This window comes from Arachis ipaensis, chromosome B2 (genome assembly GCF_059453495.1).
Source record: "Arachis ipaensis isolate K30076 ecotype BB chromosome B2, ASM5945349v1, whole genome shotgun sequence".
Taxonomy (NCBI): Eukaryota; Viridiplantae; Streptophyta; class Magnoliopsida; order Fabales; family Fabaceae; genus Arachis; species Arachis ipaensis.
In genome coordinates, this window is record NC_142437.1 from 94644972 (window position 1) to 94667906 (window position 22935).

General features: G+C 33.7%; 1 protein-coding gene, 1 non-coding gene and 1 pseudogene across 2 annotated transcripts; 2 read left to right on the plus strand and 1 right to left on the minus strand.

The window, feature by feature from the left end:
- The first annotated feature begins 659 nt into the window (after positions 1 to 659).
- Positions 660 to 767, plus strand: LOC148574892 (small nucleolar RNA R71). The gene has a single exon (XR_015905632.1). It is a non-coding gene; the product is annotated as a small nucleolar RNA R71 (small nucleolar RNA).
- An 8884-nt stretch (positions 768 to 9651) lies between these two features.
- On the plus strand, positions 9652 to 10798 carry LOC110268905 (uncharacterized; annotated as a pseudogene).
- A 3621-nt stretch (positions 10799 to 14419) lies between these two features.
- On the minus strand, positions 14420 to 16482 carry LOC107625503 (uncharacterized). The gene is made up of 3 exons (XM_021116011.2): positions 16295 to 16482; positions 16080 to 16206; positions 14420 to 14713 (listed from the first exon to the last, which is right to left on the minus strand). Exons 1-3 carry the CDS (start codon positions 16480 to 16482, stop codon positions 14420 to 14422), a joined length of 609 nt encoding a protein of 202 aa, XP_020971670.2.
- Positions 16483 to 22935: the final 6453 nt, after the last annotated feature.

The following is a 22935-nucleotide window of genomic DNA, read 5'->3' on the forward strand; positions in this document are numbered from 1 at the left end:
ACTTGTGCCTCCAAATTTCTAATGGAGGACCTTGTTTCATTCATGAAACTTAAAGTGGCCTTAGATAGATCAGAGACTATATTTGCTAAGCTAGATGGATTCTGCTCAGAATTCTCTGTCTGTTGCTGAGTGGATGATGGAAAAGGCTTGCTATTGCTAAACCTGTTTCTTCCACCATTATTAAAGCCTTGTTGAGGCTTTTGTTGATCCTTCCATGAGAAATTTGGATGATTCCTCCATGAGGGATTATAGGTGTTTCTATAGGGTTCACCCATGTAATTCACCTCTGCTATTGCAGGGTTCTCATGATCATAAGCTTCTTCTTCAAAAGATGCCTCTATAGTACTGTTGGATGATTCCTTCAATCTATTCAGACTCTGAGAGATCATATTGACTTGTTGAGTCAATATTTTGTTCTGAGCCAATATGGCATTCAGAGTATCAATTTCAAGAACTCCCTTCCTCATAGGCGTCCCATTACTCACAGGATTCCTTTCAGAAGTGTACATGAACTGGTTATTTGCAACCATGTCAATGAGTTCTTGAGCTTCTACAGGCGTTTTCTTAAGGTGAATGGATCCACCTGCAGAGTGGTCCAATGACATCTTTGATAGCTCAGACAAACCATCATAGAATATATCTAGGATGGTCCATTCTGAAAGCATGTCAGAAAGACACTTTTTGGTCAGTTCCTTGTATCTCTCCCAAGCTTCATAGAGGGACTCACCTTCCTTTTGTTTGAAGGTTTGAACATCCACTCTAAGCTTGCTAAGCTTTTGAGGAGGAAAGAACTTGGCTAAGAAAGCCGTGACCAGCTTATCCCAAGAGTTCAGGCTATCTTTAGGTTGAGAGTCCAACCATACTCTAGCTCTGTCTTTTATAGCAAACAGGAAAAGCATAATCCTGTAGACCTTGGGATCAACCCCATTGGTCTTAACAGTATCACAGATCTGCAAGAATTCAGTTAAGAACTGAAAAGGATCTTCGGATGGAAGTCCATGAAACTTGCAGTTCTGTTGCATCAGAGAAACTAATTGAGGTTTAAGCTCAAAATTGTTTGCTCCAATGGCAGGGATTGAGATGCTTCTTCCATGTAAATTGGAATTTGGTGCAGTAAAGTCACCAAGCATCTTCCTTGCATTGTTATTATTTTCGGCCATGTCTCCTTCCTTTTCGAAAATTTCTGTCAGATTTTCTCCAGAGAGTTGAGCTTTAGCTTCCTCTTCAGAGTTCTTTCAGGTTCAGGATCAGCTTCAACAAGAAAGTTCTTATCCTTGTTCCTGCTCATATGAAAAAGAGGAGAACACAAAAGAGAATATGGAATCCTCTATGTCACAGTATAGAGATTCCTTATGCAAGTATAAGAAGAGAAGAATGTAAGAAGGAGAAGAGGAAAAATTCGAACACAGAGAGGGGGATGGGGTTCGAATTTTTGGGTGGAGGAAAAGTGTTAGTAGATGAATAAATAAATAGAAGGAGGTGAGGAAGAGAAGAATTCGAAAATTTAAATAAAATAAAATAAAAATATTTTAAAATTAAAGTTAAAATTTGAAAATTAAATTTGAAATCAAATTAAATTGAAATCAAACAATTAGTTAATTAAAAAGGAAATTTGAGAAAGAGGGAAGGGATCGAAAATTAGAGAGGGAGTTAGTTAGGTAGTTTTGAAAAAGATAAGAATCAAATAAAAAGTAAAGTGGTTAATTGAAAAAGATTTGAAAATCAAATTTGAAAAGATAAAAAGTTAGAAAAGATTTTGAAATTAAATTTTGAAGAAGATGTGATTGAAATTTGATTTGAAAAAGATTTGAAAAAGAATTTTAAAAAGATTTGATTTTGAAAATTAAAGTTGATTACTTGACTAACAAGAAACAAAAAGATTTGATTTTAAAATTTAAAGACTGAACCTTTCTTATTAGGCAAGTAACAAACTTAATATTTTTGAATCAATCACATTAATTGTTAGCATTGAATTCGAAAATATGGAATAAAAATAAGAAAAAGATTTTGAAAATTAATTTGAAATTTTCGAAAATATGAAAGAAAAATTGAAAAAGATTTGATTTTTTTTAAAAAGATTTGAAAAAGATAGAGTTTTTAAAATGAAAATTTGATTTGACTCATAAGAAATAACTAATTTTGAAAAATTTTTGAAAAAGTCAACCCAAATTTTCGAAATTTTATGATAGAATACGGGAAAGATATTTTCCAAATTAAAGAAATATTTTTTTGTATTTTTCGAAAATTAGAAATAAAAAGCTTAAAATTAAAATAAAATTACCTAATCTGAGCAACAAGATGTACCGTCAGTTGTCCAAACTCGAACAATCCCTGGCAACGGCGCCAAAAACTTGGTGCACGAAACTGTGATCATCAATGGTGCCAAAAACTTGGTACGCACAATTGTAATCTCAACTCTTTATCACAACTTCGCATAACTAACCAGCAAGTGCACTGGGTCGTCCAAGTAATAAACCTTACGTAAGTAAGGGTCGATCCCACGGAGATTGTCGGCCTGAAGCAAGCTATGGTCACCTTGTAAATCTCAGTCAGGCGGATTCAAATGGTTATGGTGAATTAATAATAAAAACATAAATAAAATATAAACTGGAATAGAGATACTTATGTAATTCATTGGTGAGAATTTTAGATAAGCGTATAGAGATGCTTTCGTTCCTCCTGAACCTCTGCTTTCCTGCTGTCTTCATCCAATCATTCCTACTCCTTTCCATGGCAAGCTGTATGTAGGGCATCACCGTTGTCAATGGCTACATCCCATCCTCTCTGTGAAAATGGTCCAATGCGCTGTCACTGCATGGCTAATCATCTGTCGGTTCTCGATCATACTGGAATAGGATCCATTGATCCTTTTGCGTCTGTCACTATGCCCAGCACTCGCGAGTTTGAAGCTCGTCACAGTCATCCCTTCTCATATCCTACTCAGAATACCACAGACAAGGTTTAGACTTTCCAGATCTCAGGCCATCCATGGGTTCTAACTTATACCACGAAGATTCTAATATCTCGGACTCGGTCCCCTGTATTAGATATCCAAGAGATACCCATTCAATCTAAGGTAGAACGGAAGTGGTTATCAGGCACGCATTCATAAGTTGGGAATGATGATGATTGTCACGATCATCGCATTCACATTGAAGTGCGAATGAATATCTTAGAAGCGGAATAAGTTTGTATTGAATAGAAAAATAGTAGTACTTTGCATTAATTCATGAGGAACAGCAGAGCTCCACACCTTAATCTATGGTGTGTAGAAACTCTACCGTTGAAAATACATAAGTGATAAGGTCCAGGCATGGCCGAATGGCCAGCCCCCAAACGTGATCAAAGGATCAAAATATAATCCAAAGATATCCAAAAGACGTAAATACAATAGTAAAAAGTCCTATTTATGCTAAACTAGTTACTATGGTTTATAGAAATGAGTAAATGATGCAGAAATCCACTTCCGGGGCCCACTTGGTGTGTGCTTGGGCTGAGCATTGAGCTTTACATGTGTAGAGGCTTCTCTTGGAGTTGAACGCCAGTTTGTAACCTGTTTCTGGCGTTTAACTCCACTTTGCAACCTGTTTCTGGCGTTCAATGCCAGTTTGTGTCGTCTAAAATCAGGCAAAGTATGGACTATTATATATTGCTGGAAAGCCCGGAATGTCTACTTTCGAACGCAATTGAGAGCGCACTATTTGGAGTTCTGTAGCTCCAAAAAATCCACTTTGAGTGCAGGAAGGTCAGAATCCAACAGCATCTGCAGTCCTTCTTTAACCTCTGAATCTGATTTTTGCTCAGATCCCTCAATTTCAGCCAGAAAATACCTGAAATCACAGAAAAACATACAAACTCATAGTAAAGTCCAGAAATGTGAATTTTAATTAAAAACTAATAAAAATATACTAAAAACTAACTAAATCATACTAAAAACTATGTAAAAACAATGCCAAAAAGCGTATAAATTATCCGCTCATCAAGGTAGTACACAAATTGTCCATGATGCTTTATTTTTTAACATTTTCTAATACATTACCTTAGCCCTCTACCCAAAAAAAGCGTGGTGCTTAATTTTATATATATATATATGATTATGATTATTGCATATGACCATTTCTTTATTAAAAAAATGATAACTAGGAATCGGATCAATGATAAATTGGGAAGCTGATAAAGTTTTCTTCTTTCTTTTGATTTTGGCAAATGTTAGTGTTGATGCTTTATTTTTATCTCTTCATGCAAATGAATTATGTTGATGCTTTATTTGACTTCTTTTTTTTATACAGGATGAACAATGAAGAAAATTCTTAAAAAAAAGGTTAAGGACCCTATCACAAATAGAGTCACAAAGAAGTCCCTTGAAGATGAGGAGTCCAGTAAAAAATTCAGGAAAAAATCAATTCACAAGTGCTTATTCATTGATAAAAAAATTTCAAATCAAAAGGGAACATGTTTTAGCTGCATGTGGGGCTAATAGTAGTAAACATGAGATAAGGAAAAAGGGCAAGATGCCGAAAAAGGAGATGACAAGAGTTGATGATGAAGGTCAAAGCAAAATGGCAAACAAGAAGATAACAAACATCAGAGACGGTGAGGATCAAATCAAGATGTTGTAACACCCCAATTACCCTAAGGCTTATACATATTTATATATAGAAGGAAATAATATATTCTAGAAGCCTGATGAAGGATATAGCTCAAAAACAGGATTTGAAAAGTGCAAAATATACTAGCGAAGCTACTAACTTAAAGCACAAGAAATAAATATAGTATAGCAAAATATCATAGCATAGTATCATAAGAATCTAGCCACAGCTCGCGGAGTTTAAGCCGGCTAGCCATATATACAGACAACCAGAAGACTGTAGTTCGAAAGGGCTTATACAAGTTTTGTTCTCTCAAATAAAAGCCTCTAGGAAAAACAAAATACAAAAGTGAGATATGTTTAAACAAAATAAATCAAAAAGACTCCAAAAGGTATCCGGATCCTCCGCTTCTGTCACCATCCAAGCAACTCACCGAGGTAGGTTGCGACCTGCATCTGAAAAATACAACAGAAATATGGTATGAGAACCAGAGGTTCTCAGTATGGTAACAGTGCCCAATAATGTAAGATGTAAGGCTCTGGGATGCCAAAGGCAATCCTAGAACTTCACTTCAAACCGATATTCAAGCTTAGAACAAATATAATTAACATAAACCTTAAACAATAAACATGGTTTTCTAAACTTAAAGGATTCTAACTAATATTAATCACACCACTGTATCCCACAGCCTTCGCCAACCTAACCTCCGTGCGATCCCATCGCCACCACCTACCTAACCTCCTCAGTACCAGACAAATACGAGATAAAGGCAAGCAAGTAAAACACAGATAGTATTTATTTACAGCAAGTAATTCAAGAAGCAAGTAGGCACGTTATACAATTAGGCAAGCTTAAGTAAACAAAGCAAGCAAGCATATAGAAGATGCATATGATGAATGTCTATCCTATTGGCTGTGATATCACATGTCAGTTATAATGCCGAACCCGACAGAAAATCCGATCGACAACTCCCGGATTAGTCTCTCTATTGCGCATAAGGAGGAATAATTCTGAGGGATGAGTGCCCTACCACCTTCTCCTTTTAGAGGAAAATATTCCGAGGGAGCGTGCCCTACCACCTTCCTCTGGTTGCCGCATGATTCCGTGGGTTAGTGCCCTACCACCTTGCAATCAGAGAGAAATCGCATTTTCAGGAGGGATAATACCAAGGGATAAGTGCCCTACCACCTTCTCCTTTCAGAGGGAAACATTCCGAGGGAGTGTACCCTACCACCTTCCTCTGGTTGCGAGAAATATGAGTGAGAAGCCCAGCTTCAACTCTCACATCCGAACGTAGGTGGGAGACTGCCACAGCCCCCACGATGGATAACAATACATATCACAATCACGTATTCAATCTTAGAGGCCACTGCTCATAGCACACTTCCACTCATACTCATCACAACCATCATCAATTCATAAGTTCCATTCCGAACTCCTTAGTTCATCAGTTTCTCAAATTCGTTGTCAGCACTCACCGTATTCACCACTCTTCCTTCTCTCTCAACCAACCCATCCTCACTACACCAGAAACCTAAACCTCCATTTTCCATGTTCCAATATCCAAAATTGAGCCCAAGAGTCTTAAAATGGTATCACAGAGGCTTACAAGCTTGCTGAGAAGGTGAAATAGTTGAAAATAAGTTTTAAATTTGAGAAACAGGGCGTGTGCGTACGCACAGGGGTGTGCGTGTGCATGCCCAGGAAGATTTTTAAAAGTGTGCGTACACACAGGTACAAAAATTCACAAGTCTGTTCACTCGCACAAGTTGTGCTAGTGCCCCTAACAGACTGACCTTCCCAACGTGTGCGTGCGCACAGGGCTGTGCGTACGCACAGGTTGTAATTCCTCATTGGTGTGTGCGCACACAAGCTGTGCTAACGCTGCAAACAGCACGTCTATCCCTGCCTGTGCGTACGCACAGATCTGTGCATGCGCACAGGATTAAAATTTTGTAGGGTTGTGCGTGCGCATAAGGCTGTGCGTACGCACATACCAGAAATCCCAAAATTCTGCAACTTTGCAAAATTTCAGATTTTGACACCAAACTTTGAATGATCATAACTTCTTCTACAAAAATCCAAATTTTACAAACTTTATATCAATTTAAAGATCTCAAATCTATCTTTAATTTAAAATAAGTTTCATGCAATTTCAAGCTTTGAGGCTCAAGTTATGATCCGTCAAAGTTCACCAAAAATCCATTTTTACCCAAAAACCTCAAAACCTCATTTTTAACCAACACTCAATCCAAAACCAATTCAAACCATTCCAAACTCCAATTACAATACAATCTACCCTTTTGGGTCACCATTCATCATTCACACCTATTTTTCCATTACACTTCATAATTCTCAATCTCAATTCTCAAACATATAACATTACAAACAATTTTCCCCACCAATACATTCACCAATCATTATTCTATCATCAATTTCAATACCAATCTCCCATATCAAACTACCAACATCAATATAACCATTTATCAATCATTCCAAATCATTAATTACCATGCAACACTTTCATCAACATAACCAAAACTCATCAATTCATCATAAATCATCATACCTCAACATTTAACAACTCAACAACCATATCAACAACCCTCATCAACAACACCAATCATCAATACTCATTAATACCAATAATCTCCACTAATCATCATCAACCACAATAATCCAATATAACCAACAATTGCATCAATTCACATATAATTATTCATACACCAATATCATTCAATCCTATCTTAGGGTCAACTAGCCTAAGTGTCCAGAAACATTACATATTACATAAAAAAATCAAAACCATACTTTGGCCGATTCCCAAACACACCGAACACCAAAATGAAGCCACTAAACTTGATCCAAAGCCTCAACCAACTCCAACAAATACCAAAGCTCAAACTAACAACACATATATCACCAAAATCAAAACCTAGAAAACCACAACATATAACACTACAAGGTTTTATGAGCACTTTACCTTGTCCAAATAGGAGTGGGGCAATTTTCAATAATTACCCACTAATAGAGATCACCTAAACAAGTAAAACCACAAAACTTGCTCAAAACCCCAACCCAAAAACGCGCAGAAAATTAGGGAAGGAAACTGGGGCGTGAAATAAGAGATCTTACCAGCAAAGCTTAGATAGAAAGGAAGAGCTCATCGAGAGCTTTGCGTGGCCGCAAACGGCTCGTCAATCGGAGCTCCAGATCAAAAGTTATGGCTCTCGGAAGGTGGATGTGAATAGTATCAGTGTGTCACCCACCCTCACCTCTCTTCTCTCTTCTCACCGTCCCTCTCTCTTTCTTTTCTGAAAAATGAGGCCAAATGGTCTCATAACTTGCTTTTATATGTTAGGCTTGGACCCAACTTGGGCCCGGTCCAACCCGTTAGCGTTTTTAGCCCGTTCGACCCAACTTTGGGCCAAACCTTTAACACTAATGTTCGGTTTTCCATTTCTAATATTTTTCTAAGGTTTTCGACTGTTTTCACTTTTTCTCGTATAGTACTGGGCAGACTTAAACCGGTTCGACCGGTTCAACTGTCGGTTCGCAGTTTTTCACGATTTTTCGCAGAAAACACATTTTCTGACTCGGAAAGACCTACTAAGTCCAAAAATCATATTTAAATCCCCAAATTCTCATTCTAACTTTTTGGAACCTAATTTAGGCATTTAAATTATTTTATTCATGAAAACTCTGATTCTTACATCCAACAAAGAATTTCAACGAAGAAAATCAAGTCAAGATGAAAGCCAATGAACATGAGGATCAAGGTGGGAAGAAGCCGTTTAGGAAGAAGGTACCAATGAAGAAATCAAAGGTGGAGGGTGATAAAGTCAAGATAAATACCAATGACGCTGATGGTCAAAGCAAGAAGCCGACCAATAAGATGCCAATGAAGGAATCGAATGAAGAATATGCCAACGAAGAAGAACGTAAGATTGGGTCTCTTATCCCAGCTATGACTTTAGATGAATTCTTCAAAAAATATGGGATATCATTAGATGAAAATGATGAAGAATATGAATATGATTATGATGATCACAATCCAACCGTTAGTGATAGTAGTGACAGTCAACTCGGTAATACTTTTATCCCTTTTTTCAATAGCAAATAGTGAAAGACACCAACCTAACTCTTGTATTTAGTAGATTACTCTTTTATTCATTAGATTAGTATTCTTGTTAATATTTTCTAGTAATGACATTGGAAATAGGTACCAAAAAGAAAAAAGTTCGTGGTCCCACCCAACTCAAGCATATTCATGCTATGGAGACACAAATAGAGTTAACATGGTACAACGGCAAACCCATAGGCCCAACAAAGACACAGGTTCAATTGTTTAGTCGGTTCTTGGGTACACTTGCAAGAAACTCTAATTTGGTCACGTTATTATATACTAATTGGCAAGCTGTGTCCTGTGAAATTAAAACTCCAATGTTGGATTATGCAAAGGTGAGTCGATCATTCTCCTTTTTAAATTGTTTACAAATAGGCTTAGCATGTATGGTAAAATAACATAATTCATTATTTATTCATAGTCTAAATATAACATTCCTAGTGATACTGAGCCTTGGGTGATACATACTATTGGAGAGGCATGGAAGCAATTTAAGAAATGCATAAAAAAATATCACTATACACCGTACAACTCATTTAGAAAGATGATGAAAAATTGTCCAATGACTGTACCTGAACTACATTTTCGAAAATTAGTTCAATTTTGGAGGCTTGATACCATCAAAGTAAGTTATTTTCACAACTCTCTTGGCTTTAATGATGGTATGGTGTATTTAACTAACTCTATGTAATTTTATATTGCAACAAATGTAGGTTATTTCTAACAAAAATTGTGAAAACAGATCCAAGCAAAAATGGAATCATCGAATGGGTCCAATTAGTTTTGAATTAGTACGCGCTGAATTGGTATTTTTTTGTGCTTTTTATTTTAAGTATTTTTGCATCTTTCATGTTATGTGTGTTTACTTAGTCACGTTTTGGTGGTTTCTTGTAGTGTGCAAAGAAGGAGGACAATGAAGATCCATCACAATCTGAGATGTTTCTTGTAACTCGTACGAGCAAAAAAGGAGAGACTGATTCGGGAACATAAAAGATGATTCTGAAGCATTTGGCTGCATGCATTTATTTTGATTTTATTTGTGTGTAATAGGAACACCTTCAAAATTTGAAACAAGCAAAATACAATGATGATGAAGCAGTTCAAACAGTTTTCGAAAAGGAGAGACATGGTAGAGTTCGTTTCTATGGTCGATCAGTCACAAAATCCTCTCTTAAAAAGGATAAGGAAATCCGACAAATGCAACAACAACATAATGAAGTGGTTTCAACTATGGAGAAAAATCAAAATAACTTAACTTTCAAGTTGGATGGTTTAACAAACTTAATTAAAACGTTGTTGCAACAAGTCAATCCTGGTATGAGTGCAGAACAAGTGCAAATAATGATAAAATCTGCCCAACAATCTCCACCTGACGCGAGTAGTGCACTAAATGATGCGCGGCGAAACATTCCTCCTTCACTTGGATCGAACCATGTATCAAAGGATATGGAAGTAAGTACTGTTCAAAATTAGTAGTTAAATTAATAATATGCTTTTGGTAAATGATATATCATGAATTTGAGTTAAAGTTAAGGTTTTAGGATTGTGAATCATTTATATTTATGCATGGAAATCAGTTGTATGTTGCTCTCTATTCTATGTTAATGAAAGAATATTTTAAGAAAAACAAAGTTCATATTTGTTGTATCTTTGCTTTTTACTCATGATGTCTCAATTGCTTGTCACTTGGTATTTTTTTAAGAACTTAATTATCGGTTATTATAACAACTGTCTATATATGAATCTTTGCCAAGGTTTATTTGCTGGTGATTTTTAACATTATTTAAAAATGAATCCCACCTTTTATGTGCCAACTAATTATTAAATTAATAGTATTTAGTGATCACTAATTAGCACATAATTCGAACTTGGAAGGGAAATGAAAAATGAATTCGAATAAAGAAAAAGGAGTTTTACTCATAAGAAAATTCAACATATTAAAATAATAGTTGTGAATAATTTTTGAGTGTTGTTGTGGATGAATATTTTCCTTCTTTTGCTACATATGTACTGCATCATCAAAAGCATTTTTGTTCTATTCTAACATGTTTATTTCTTTTGCGTGCAGGAAGACATGATGTGATGAAGAAAATATGTTCCATACAAATATCACATGGGATGGGTCTTACAATGACCTTAGTTATGTAAATGTAATATTTTGATGTGTTGTGTACTTTTTGAGGTATTACATGTAATTAGAAAAATTACACTCTATTTTGATTTGTGTTGTTTAGACTAAAAATTAAACATATCTATCTTATAATGAAACTTTTATGATTTAGATTTCTTGAATTTCTTATTTTTAGATTTATTTTGTGGTTATCATCATTTTGGGATGTGATTATAATTTAAAAAAATTAAATCTCATAAATAACAACAGGCTATAGTCACCATTTTAAAAAACTGTGACCATAGATAAGGCTATGGTCACGGTAAAAACCGTAACCATAGAAAAGGCTATGGTCACAGTTTTAAGGAGGGGTGACCATAGAGGCTATGGCCACGGCAAAAATCGTGACCATAGAGTACCTATGATCACGGTTTTAAGGAGGGGTGACCGTAGAGGCTATGGCCACGGTGAAAAACCGTGACCATAGATAAGGCTATGGCCACGGAAAAATCCGTGACCATAGATAAGGCTATGGTCACGATTTTAAAGAGGGGTGACCATAGAGGCTATGGTCAAACCGTGACCATAGATAGGGCTATGGTCACGATTTTAAGTGGGGTGACCATATAGGCTATGGTAGATAGGGCTATGGCCACGGTTTTAAGGAAGGGTGACCTAAAATCATGACTATAGATAAGGCTATGGTCACGGTTTTAAGGAGGGGTGACCATAGAGGCTTTGGTCACAGTGAAAACCGTGACCATAGATAAGGCTATGATCACGGTTTTCACACGTGACCATAGATTAACCTATGGTCACGGTGAAAAAACGTGGCCTAAAGAGTCGGATTTTGAAAATTGAAACCGTGACCATAGAAACTGTGACTATAGATAAAAAAACCGTGACCATAGACCTATGGCCACGAAAGAATAGCACTACAAGAAACATCGTTAAAATCGACGGCCAAATCGACGGCTTAGCCGTCGATAATATTGAAATTCGACGGCAAAATAGACGGCGCAGTTGGTCGCTATAAAGCCTGTCGATTTTTCAAAATGCTAATAAAATCGACGGCTTTCATGGCCGTCGATAATAATTTAATAAAATCGACGTCAGTTCCGTCTGTAATATGGGTGTGAGAATTTTACATTCTTAATAAAATCGACAACATTGCCGTCGATATTATTATTTAAAATCGACGTCCTCTTTGTCGATAATTGATTCAATAAAATCGACAGCCTTTGTGTCGATATTTAACTCAATAAAATCAACAACACTTTTGTCTATAATATGTTTAATAAAATTGACGTCAAGGCCGTCGATATGTGCTTGAATAAAATCGACATCTTTGCCGTCGATTTAATTATTTAGATTTGTCTATTTTAACTTTTAAAAGCGACAACTTTGCCATCGATTTTAATAGTTATATGTTTTATTTTTTTTTCTATTTGAAAAATAGTAAACCGTTAATACAAATAAACTTTTAAATATAAAAATAAAATTTAAACAGAATATTAGATAACAAGACAAATAAACTTTTAAATATAAAAATAAAATTTATACTAAATATTAGATAATGAGTTTACAAACTTATCAAAATAATAAATAACCCTCTAACATAAAGACTCAAGACAAGATAAATAACTAAACTTAGAGTTATATTCGTTTAAATTTCAATCTACTAATAATATAAAATATTCAAAGTAAAGTAATTAAATAACCTACTCATACTCGTCTAAATAATCATCTGAGTCATCAAAATCGTCAGAATCATCCTCCCTTTGAGAACTCTGTGGTTGTCCTGGTCGCTGCAGAATAGGTGGGAGTTTTCTACCTGGGGCTGGGGCTGTGCTTTTCTGAGAGCTTGGGAAAATAAAAGGAGGAGGTGGGAGAACACGTGATCCAGAACTACTAGGACCCATGGCTCTCACATACTCAGTCAAACTGCTCAACTGATGACTAAATTGATCCATCTGTGAGTTACTGGTGTTGAGATCCTCACGCAAGGATTCAAAAGTCTGTTGCCACTCTCTTTTCTCCCTTTGGTAGCGGTCTTCAAGCTCTCTATATTTAGCGGCATGTTGTTCAACTTCCCTATTGAGTATTATGATTCGTTCTCTAAGATCCAAAACATCAGCGCTGGTGGTCGTGGTTGGCCCATCAACTCGAGGCCGCACCATGGAAGAGTCCCTTACCTCACCCATGCCATATACCCTACCTCTTTATTTTCCACCCACTGTCTCAATCCATATGCTTTCCTCAGAGACAGGCGGTGGATCAATTACACCAGCCTCTATAGCAGCCTGCCGCTCTTGCTCAGCCTGAAACATACGCTCTTGAAATATATCCTACAATGAGAAGAAATGATTGATAAACTACTATAAGTATTAATAATGTATAACAATTAGATAACAAAATAGTTACAATTAATAAAGGTAAGTTACCTTTGTCTTTCGGGAGTGTTCATCAACCCATTGAGTCCTATCCTCTTTGCGAGTATGAGTGTGCTCAAAAAACTCATCCATACGTGATTGTCTTCCAAGCGAATGATTTTATATAATGTAACCAAATTATCATGTAATATGGGATGTATTGTACTAAGCAATTGATTAAGCAGAAAATAAAACTCAGCAGTTTGCATCAATTCAAGAAGAAACTAGATCAAGATCATTATTAAGAACGGATTTCACTCTCTATTGATTAAGGCTTACCAAAGCATAACCAAATAACCAATTCAATCATATCTACATATGCAGAGAATTTGGATATAAAATAAGCAAGGAAATTCGTGCAGAACCTTACTACTAATGATAAACCTCATGAAAATCAATGCAACTTCAGGAGATGTATTAAGTTTTGATAACTAAAGGGAAGGGAAGAAAAAACAATCAAAATGCAAGGGAATAGCTTGAATAAACAATTGGTACCTAAACAAAAACTGAACTAAAGAACAAATTCTTTACTTCTATATGTGGTAGTAATGCCATACCTATGTAGAAAGACAGTAACAATGTCTACTCTTAGATGATTGATTTAGCGGCTGAAAGTTTCACAACTGAATTAAAAATAGCAACAGCAATCAAGTAGCACAGGTTCCCATGAAGTGCATTAAGTGCATTAAGTGACCAAGGAAGTGAATCATAGGCCCCGGACTACTCTAGATTCACATGATGCCTCCTACCTGGTTCCAGTGCATCGAACTCGCCGGGAACTTGGCTATTAGGAAGCTGCGAGAATTGACCGAGGCCTAGATCAGGGACAACCTTGTTTGAACACCACCAGGGATTTGGAAGTATCATATTTTCATCAATCATTTGAAAGTATCATATTTTCATCATCCACATTGAAGTGAACACTAATATCATTAACACTTCCTTGTATAGTTGTATATTTTCACATACCAATTACCAGGTAAACGACACAATGGAAACACTTATTTTTTTTTTTTTCTAAATCTAATATCTAATAATTAGTAGGAATTATAAAGCAGGCTATCTAATGTGTCCTTTCTATGTATAGTGCATGAAAATACATATTATTTATTTTATCAATTTATATTCAAATTCTGTATAATATAAATATAAATTACAAATTCTATAAGCAACTTACCAAGCGTAACTTCGCTTCTGGAAAGGTGGTGCCTCCTGCAGTGTGAAGAGAAGTACCTCGAGTCGATTTTCTGGCAGCTGTATTTCTCACCTGTAATTGTCTATAGGCCTCAGTGTTCCAACGTCTTATCAATTCACCAAGAACTTCTGGTGGGATCCAATATGGACGGGCACCTTTTTTGTGAATGGCATGGAGCATACCTCGCAAGCGCTTGGCAGCCCTAAACCTCCAAGCTTGATAGATATCATCCTCTTCCATATCAATAATGTCAAAGCATTTCTATTTTAAAAAAAAAATCATTGGAATAAAATTTAGCCTCTGAACAGATACAAATTTATTTTGCTGACAAATAAATAACAAGTAATGCTGAGTTTAACAAGTAATAATAATCTAAAGATATCAGAATTCTCTCTAATAGCAAAATTATGTAAAATATTAGGATAAAACGAAAAACAATAATGAGGTTTAGATAATACAATCATGTAGTGAAAATCATCTAAATATGCTGATCTTTTTTCTAGTTCGAGTTGAGTGCCTAGTTTCATCTAAGACAATGTTAAAAAAATTAAGGTAATAATTAAATTAAAGAAAGCTATTAATTTAGATTGTGGACATGATCCTTCAGAGCTCAAAAGCCACAACTTTAGGTCTATGGTACAATTATATATAAGCCATCAATTTAAAGGACAAGAATACGACTAATCTATAGTACTTTTGGTTTACTTTGTAATCATAATTTAAGCTAAATCTAAAGATAATTTAAGCTTTATCCTGCAACTAATTTCAATTTACAATGCACATATACACATACACTTGCTCTCTCTCATAAGTCACTTTTAGTCATAAATTAGGGAAAAGCAAGCAAGCAGACAGACATCTACGCTCTCTCAACACTAACACCACACTCAAACACACCCTCTCTCTCTCTCTCTCTCTCTCTCTCTCTCTCTCTCTCTCTCTCATACCACACAGAAAATAATTAAAAAAAAGTGAAACAGAGAAGCATAATAATAGATATGCATAAATTTGTACACAACTACACATGATTGGGCTAGTCACAAGTTTAATAGTACTATTGTCAAGAATCCAATGGGTGTCATGTTTGATGTTTGTGCAGATTTAAATTCAAATCAAAGGTTTGCACATGGATGGCAGCAGGGGTAAACTTCAACAATATTAGGCTTTAATAATCAAATGAAGCAGAAGAGAGTTTATTAAAAAATTGGTGTTCCTTAACGTTGCTTGGGAGATTTAGTGATTGAGGCCCCACCACCGTGATCTCAATCAGGACATGTAGGATCTGGTGGTTGCCTCCATCGGAGACATTAATATCACTATACACCCCTTTCCACTTATGTTAGTTTCATTAACTCATTCATTATTACTTCACGCAAAGACTTAAAAGTAGAAGCAAAAACAACCAACACTTGCAGTTGCAGGGATGTCCAGAAAAATACACCTTTGAAATCAATTATCTCACAGCAGATACAGATTAGAATGCTAATAAGAGGAACAACTTAAATTCAGGAAACCAAAATACACAAAAAATATAATAAGAACAATTGAATTAATTAAGTCATTAACACAGTAATAAGTTAATAACATTACAACAAAAAATACGTAAAACAAGGTAGATAAAATTTACCCTCCACTCAGTCCACCATATTTTCCAAATATCATCATCTGCCTCATCAAAACTCAGCCAAGGCTTGTTGTAGTTTTCCTTAAAAACCTGAGAAATACGCTTCAATCCAAGCTTAGGTGGGTGCCAACTACATCAAAAACCAAAAAAATGATAATGACATATTACTTAGTAAAAATGAGACATGCTATTCATAAAATTTAAAGCAAATAACAAACCATTTGGCACCATCATATCTAAGCTTTGGAGTACTTGTGCTGGAGTGACCAATGGCAGTGGATGTTCCTTGACCCTGAGCATCTTGGGTACTATTAGATGTGGTTTGTCTTTCCCCACAAGATCCTGGTCGACTGGGAGCTACAATAGCTGGGTTTAAGACCCCGCTTCTGATCATACGTTCTATCATACATCCAATTTCGGTTCTGATTTTTCATTATTAATGAATTTAATTTCCTACATATCAAAGGGATAATATTCACTTTTTAATTTTTTTTATTCAACGAGAAACCAAAACAAATAAATCTTATCATCAATATAATTTATACTTTCACTATGAATGGTTTACACAAACAAGCATACATAAGTAAGTATAGATAAGCATGCATAATAATTTAACAGAGAACATAAAGATAAAGATAAAGATAAAGATAAAACTCAATAGTTTAACAGTGATAATAAATAAATAAAAAAGTAGAAGGTTAAACCTTGAATAGCTTTTTTGGGAGTCTTAAACTCTACCAATACTTTGAAATAGTGTATATGCTGAAGAACCAAATACTCCACTATTGTTTCTTTGATCAAAAGATTCTATTGACCCACACCACTACAATTCCCACTGTGAAATGCTGCATAGAAATATCAAATATTGCAAACGAGTATATCAGAATCTTGAGTTCGGTAGCAGAAAACTGAATATTCTTTCAATATTGATGATTCTTCATACTTCACAAAGAAGCAGAAAACTAACTAAGCTCCAAGAAGCTAAACCAGAAAACAGAATCAGCTAGTAACAAAATGCTTAATCAGTAACCGAATTTCAAATTCCAACAAACTTAAAACTAGCTAACAAGAAATCAAGCAAGCAATCAACACATGAAGAATAAGCAGAAGTTGGCAATTGCTAATACCTGAGCTGAAATTACAGCAAGCAATAATTGAAGAAATGAAAAGGATAGTGTACCTGGTCATAGGAAACCCTAACTTTGCAGCACCAGAGAGAGAGGGAATCTTTTAAGAAAGCTGCTTCAAATGTATATGTTGTTGTTAGAAAATCAAAATATATAGTTAGGAATAGGGAATCATTGCAATCTATAGATATAACTCTAAATGTTTGAGAAGAAATGGAAGTCACGTTAAAATACTATATAAACTATAAGGTATTGAAACAATAGAAAAATAATTATTTTAATATTTTTATATTTTTGTCTTGAGACTGTTATTAATAAAAATGAGGATGGAATCCAAAGAGCTAATAGATTTGTGCCAGATTTCAAAAGGAAAACAGAACAAAATGCATAGGTCATTAACACGGATACAATATGCTTTAGCCATTGCTAATACAAGTTTCACGACTGAGTCGCTCATAGTTCTGTTCTGTTGAAGGGAATTGATATCTTGGATAGACTTGGTTATTATTTAAGTCATAAGGCAATAAGGCATGATTGTGTTTGTGATGTAAGTTTTATAACACAGATTTTGATATGATAGCATTTTTTCTTCTCAATAATGTACATGCTAATTGAATTTGTTTTCCCATAATATACAGGAGTACCATAAATCTAATAACAAATGATGCATCTAATATTTTTCTGCTCACTTCCCAAACTACCCTTGTCTTCCTTTATATTTCCAAAGCCATCCTCTTCACCATCAATGTCCAAGTACGCAAAAAAAGCTATAGAATATCACTACAAAAATTAGAAGTATTAGATCTAAGGGTACTCTCTTCTATATGCATCATTTTCTTCACGTGAAGTAAAATTTGCCTTCTTCCTTAGCAAACAACAAAAAGTAAAGAATGGATGATTGATAATGTTATTTTTTTATCATGCATTATATATATTATAAAGAATAAAAAATATGCAAATACTTTCCTTGTAGAACAACCCTTTCCTCATCTAAATTAGATTCAGATTTCTCTTTCTACAGCTTTATAAATTTTATCTCATATTTATCAAGTTTTCCAACACCACTACTAGATTGGGGTCGTGGTGACTAGCTAGCTGCGATAATTTCCATAAAGTTCAAACTTAAGTGGCAACAAAAAGATAATAATAATAATAATAAAACAGAATATTCAAGAATCAAGACAATTATTGGTAGCATGCCCTACACTTTCAATTCGTATACTAGATTCGTTTTTCTTAATCTTTTATTATAAGCTATGGTCTATCTGAATCATGAGGGAAATTCATCTTTATGCTTCTTCAAAAAAGCTGCTCTTTACTTTTATTGACATAATCAGATAATCTTTTCTAGGGTAACAAAATTCAATTGAAGCCCTCAAAAGATGGAAAAGGAGACTTTCATTAAAGCTTTTTATTCATTTCCATAACTAATACATAGATGTAGAAAAGTGAATTGCATAAAGTGCATGAATGAGAAAGAACCAATAATTAAGTAATATCGTGAATCTTCATAGGAGTAGAAGCAAGTACAAAATTCAAAGCATAATCAACAATCGTGCATTATTGACAGTACTCTTCACCAAAAGTGTGTGTGTCTCAAGTACAAACTAAAACTAGCGGACCACACAAAATGTGCCTTAGCTTTTACCAAAGTGTGGTACCAACCATTGAACCCCATCGAGCTCATTACCTAAACGATGTGTTATTAGATTCTTCCCTAGCTAGATACAATTCACTATTTACTATTTTACTCTATCAAAATGTTATAAAATTGAAAAAATAAACCTAATAATAATCATAATAATAAAGCCTTACATACAAAAATTCTATTCAGGTATTTCTCCGAACATGTGGTGTGCAGAGTTCAAAACAGTAAATTTCAGTTTAATCTAAGCAACATTCAACCCAGTAATTTCAGAAAGATACAGCCAACAACAATTTCAGTCCAGAAACACAAGTTTTAACAAACCTAAGCCTAACCAAAATTTCTAAAAACAGAATTAAAAAGCAGTGAAAATAAAGAAAAGAAAGACAGGGAACAGGAGAAAGGAACCTGCATTGATGAAAGGAGGAAGAAGAACGGAGAGGCGGTGGGGTGGTGGTGATGTCGCGGTGGCACAGAAGGTCGCCGCCGCTGGTGGTTGCTTGTCGGTGCTTGAAGACGCGGACAGAGGGTGACTCCACGAACAGGGGTGTCGCACGCAGGAACGAAGAAATGGAGAAATGGGGAAGAAAGAGAAGAAGGAAGAGAGAGAGGGTAGGCGATGGTGGTCGCCGGTGGTGGTGTCGGACGGAGGCGGTGTTGAAGAGAAAGCGTTTTTAGTGATAAAAATACCTAGCTTGAATTTGGGGATGACATGCGTTTCTGAACTTTGGAAGCAGGAGTTGAGAAAATGTGTTTTTAGTGATAAAAATCGACAGCCTGTTTGTCGATTTTATTCAAATTTATCGACGGCAAAGGTGTCGATATTTTAAATAATAAAATAGACGACAAAATTGTCGATTTTAATATAAAAAAAACAACACATATAGCGTCTATTATATAGATTAAATTTAGACCGTTCATTCCATTTTAGAAAGTAATCTAGATCGTTCAAATTTATCGACGGCAGGGTTGTCGATATTTAAAATAATAAAATAGACGACACATTCGTCGATTTTATTATAAAAAAACAACACATATGGCGTATATTATATAGATTAAATTTAGACCATTCATCCCATTTGTCTAGACCGTTCAAATTTATCGACGGCAAAGTTGTCGATATTTAAAATAATAAAATAGACGCCATATTCGTCGATTTTATTTTCGACTGCTGGTTCGCCTATACTATGACGATAATAGGGAAATAAATTAATGCATTATAAAAATATCGACGACTAGGCCGTTGATTTTAATATTTTTATTTTTAATTATTTTTTTTAGTAATATCGACAGCAGGCCATCGAAAATTATCGACGGCAGAAATAGCCGTCGATTTTTGCTATCGATAAACACGCTTTTTCTTGTAGTGTAGGCTACGGTAAAAAACCGTGATCATAGGTCCAAAACCGTAACCATAAATCTATAGTCACCTTTTTTACTAGCTATGATCACGATTACCGTAATCATAGATTTTTTTGTAGTGAAAATTTAAGATCATATAGTATGAGTCTTACATTTCACTTAATAATAAAGAGATATATATAGATTTAGAGCTAATAAGTTTATTATGCACTAAATAGTGAGTGCTTCCTTGATGTACTCAAATACAAGTAGTCAGGTGGGGTAAAAAAAAAAAAGAAAACCAAAGAAAAGATATAATGACAAAATTGAGAATATTGATGGGTGGTTCATGTTGAATAAGTTCATAACACATTTCACATATATCAACATAGTACAAAAGATAATTAATAATGTGTACACAAAATATTTATTTTTCAAGGAAAAAGTTTAGTAATAAAAAAGTTTCAGCCATAATTAGCTAAAATTTTCTATAATATATTTTATTTATATTATTTAATAACAGTTTTATTTTTTAACCCACTCTCTTATCATTCCACTTATCATATTCTTATCAATTTCATTTATTAATAATATTAATTATAATATCATATTCCTTACTATTAGGCATTCTTGTAATTAATACTTAATATTTCTTTTTATAATTTAATTTTTATATTTAAAAATATAATAAAGATTAATAATAATAATTAATAACGGTTATGATTTATCATTGTAATTGATTCTTGCTCTGCTCCTTCGCCTAATGGAGATACGATAATATCACATAAATTCAATAATTGTGATTATTATCATAAATACTTTTTTGTATTATTATTATTATTATTATTATTATTATTATTATTATTATTATTATTATTATTATTATTATTATTATTATTATTATTATTATTATTAATTTTCTGTTTTTGTTAAGTCATTTATCATCATTCAATGGAGAGATACAAGATCTGAAAGCTATCCTAATATGATTTTGTTTCCATTAATTCAATTATTTTCATTTAAAATTTACAACTCTAATACCATTACAAGAACAATTAGAATAGGTTAAGGAATTTTACAAGAAATCATCTTTGTCATTACAAATAGTATGTCATTTGAATTCTACCTTAATACGGTACCTATGGTAGAAAGTGCTAAAGAATTTGAACATACAACAGATGGACTCACTCGACGAGGTTGTTGTCAGTCAATCAATTTTTGAGAATATGAAAAACTCCACTAGTTTTGATGAGGTATGGTAATAAACTGATTAATTTTTTTTTGTGTATTTTTATGTGCATTTATAATTATATTGTACTAACTAAGTTCATACAAATAACATTCATACGTTTATATACATAACATCCATAATGACATACAACTAACACATCTAAAAATTAAATTTATATTTATTAGATATTACATTTATACACATATCATTTTTTAGTTATTGCTTAAGTAACTATAAAATTAACACAGATATTTTTAAATTTTATCATAATTGAATTTAAAAAATGTCAAATTCTTAAATTAATTTATTCAATTGATAAATTTACTCATAACATCTATAAATTCATACACATAACATCCATAATTTCATATTAATAATATCCATAATTTTGTACTCATAATTTTCATAATTTCATACATATATATGATGTCTATAATTAATAAATTTTAAACTATACGTCTTATTGTATTCTTCAAATTATCTCATATGTGTACTAATAGGTCATGATTTTAATTTTTTTAATATTTTTATTTAATATTCGTATGTATGCTTATTTATTGATTTTAATATGACGAGTTCATAATTATTTTTAAAAATTTATTTTTTAATTTTTGTTTATATTTTATTTTTTATTTTTTAATAGTCTATATGTAAAATATAAATTATACAGTAGTTGTTAAAAATTTTTAATTTAACTTCTATAATTTTTGCAGAGAATTATTGTATTTTAATGGATAATAATGTGATTGAGAGATGTTAAGCATTTGATTTGGGAGAAACTGAAATTGATTTTGGAAAGAACATTAATAACTTCAAACATGCAACAAAATTGTAAGTGATAAGGAGAATAAGTGATAAGGAGATGTATATCACTTATTTATCAAAAAAATGAGAATTTTTACATAATATTTTTAGAGGAATGCTAGGGGACTAGCAATTTTTGTTATTTGTAGCCATCAAATAGCCATCAAGATGGTTTTAATGGTGTGAGATTGGTGTAAGATTTCATCCAATAATTCACTTTTCTTTGCTAGTTACATGCTGGTCAGAATTTAACAAAGTTGCTGGCCCCTAAACTTTTCTATATTTTTATATTGTAATTATTCTTTGACTACTTAGCACTCCTCATTTTTCAAATGAGGGATTGGAGTTCGGAGTCAAAAGGTATAAGCTAGTTAGTGTGGATTGAATGGAATTTAATTGCACGACTTAAAACGAAACTATAGCTAGCTCAGTTATAAAAAATTCGAAACAGTAACTTCTTTTTCTTTTTTGTTAAAGCTAAAGTAACGATTTAACACTTAACTATTGATTATTTTCTACCTTGTTTTTAATATATGTTTTAAAGAACGATATAAGAACAATATATATAATGAAGAAATGGCAATTATAATTCTTCAGAGATCACTGGAAAGACTTAATGGTTATAAAGGGATCCAGTAGAAAAGAGACAAATTGTAAAGGACATAACATGTCGAAGGCTAAGATAGCTTGTTTCTTAGAACCAGCTCACTC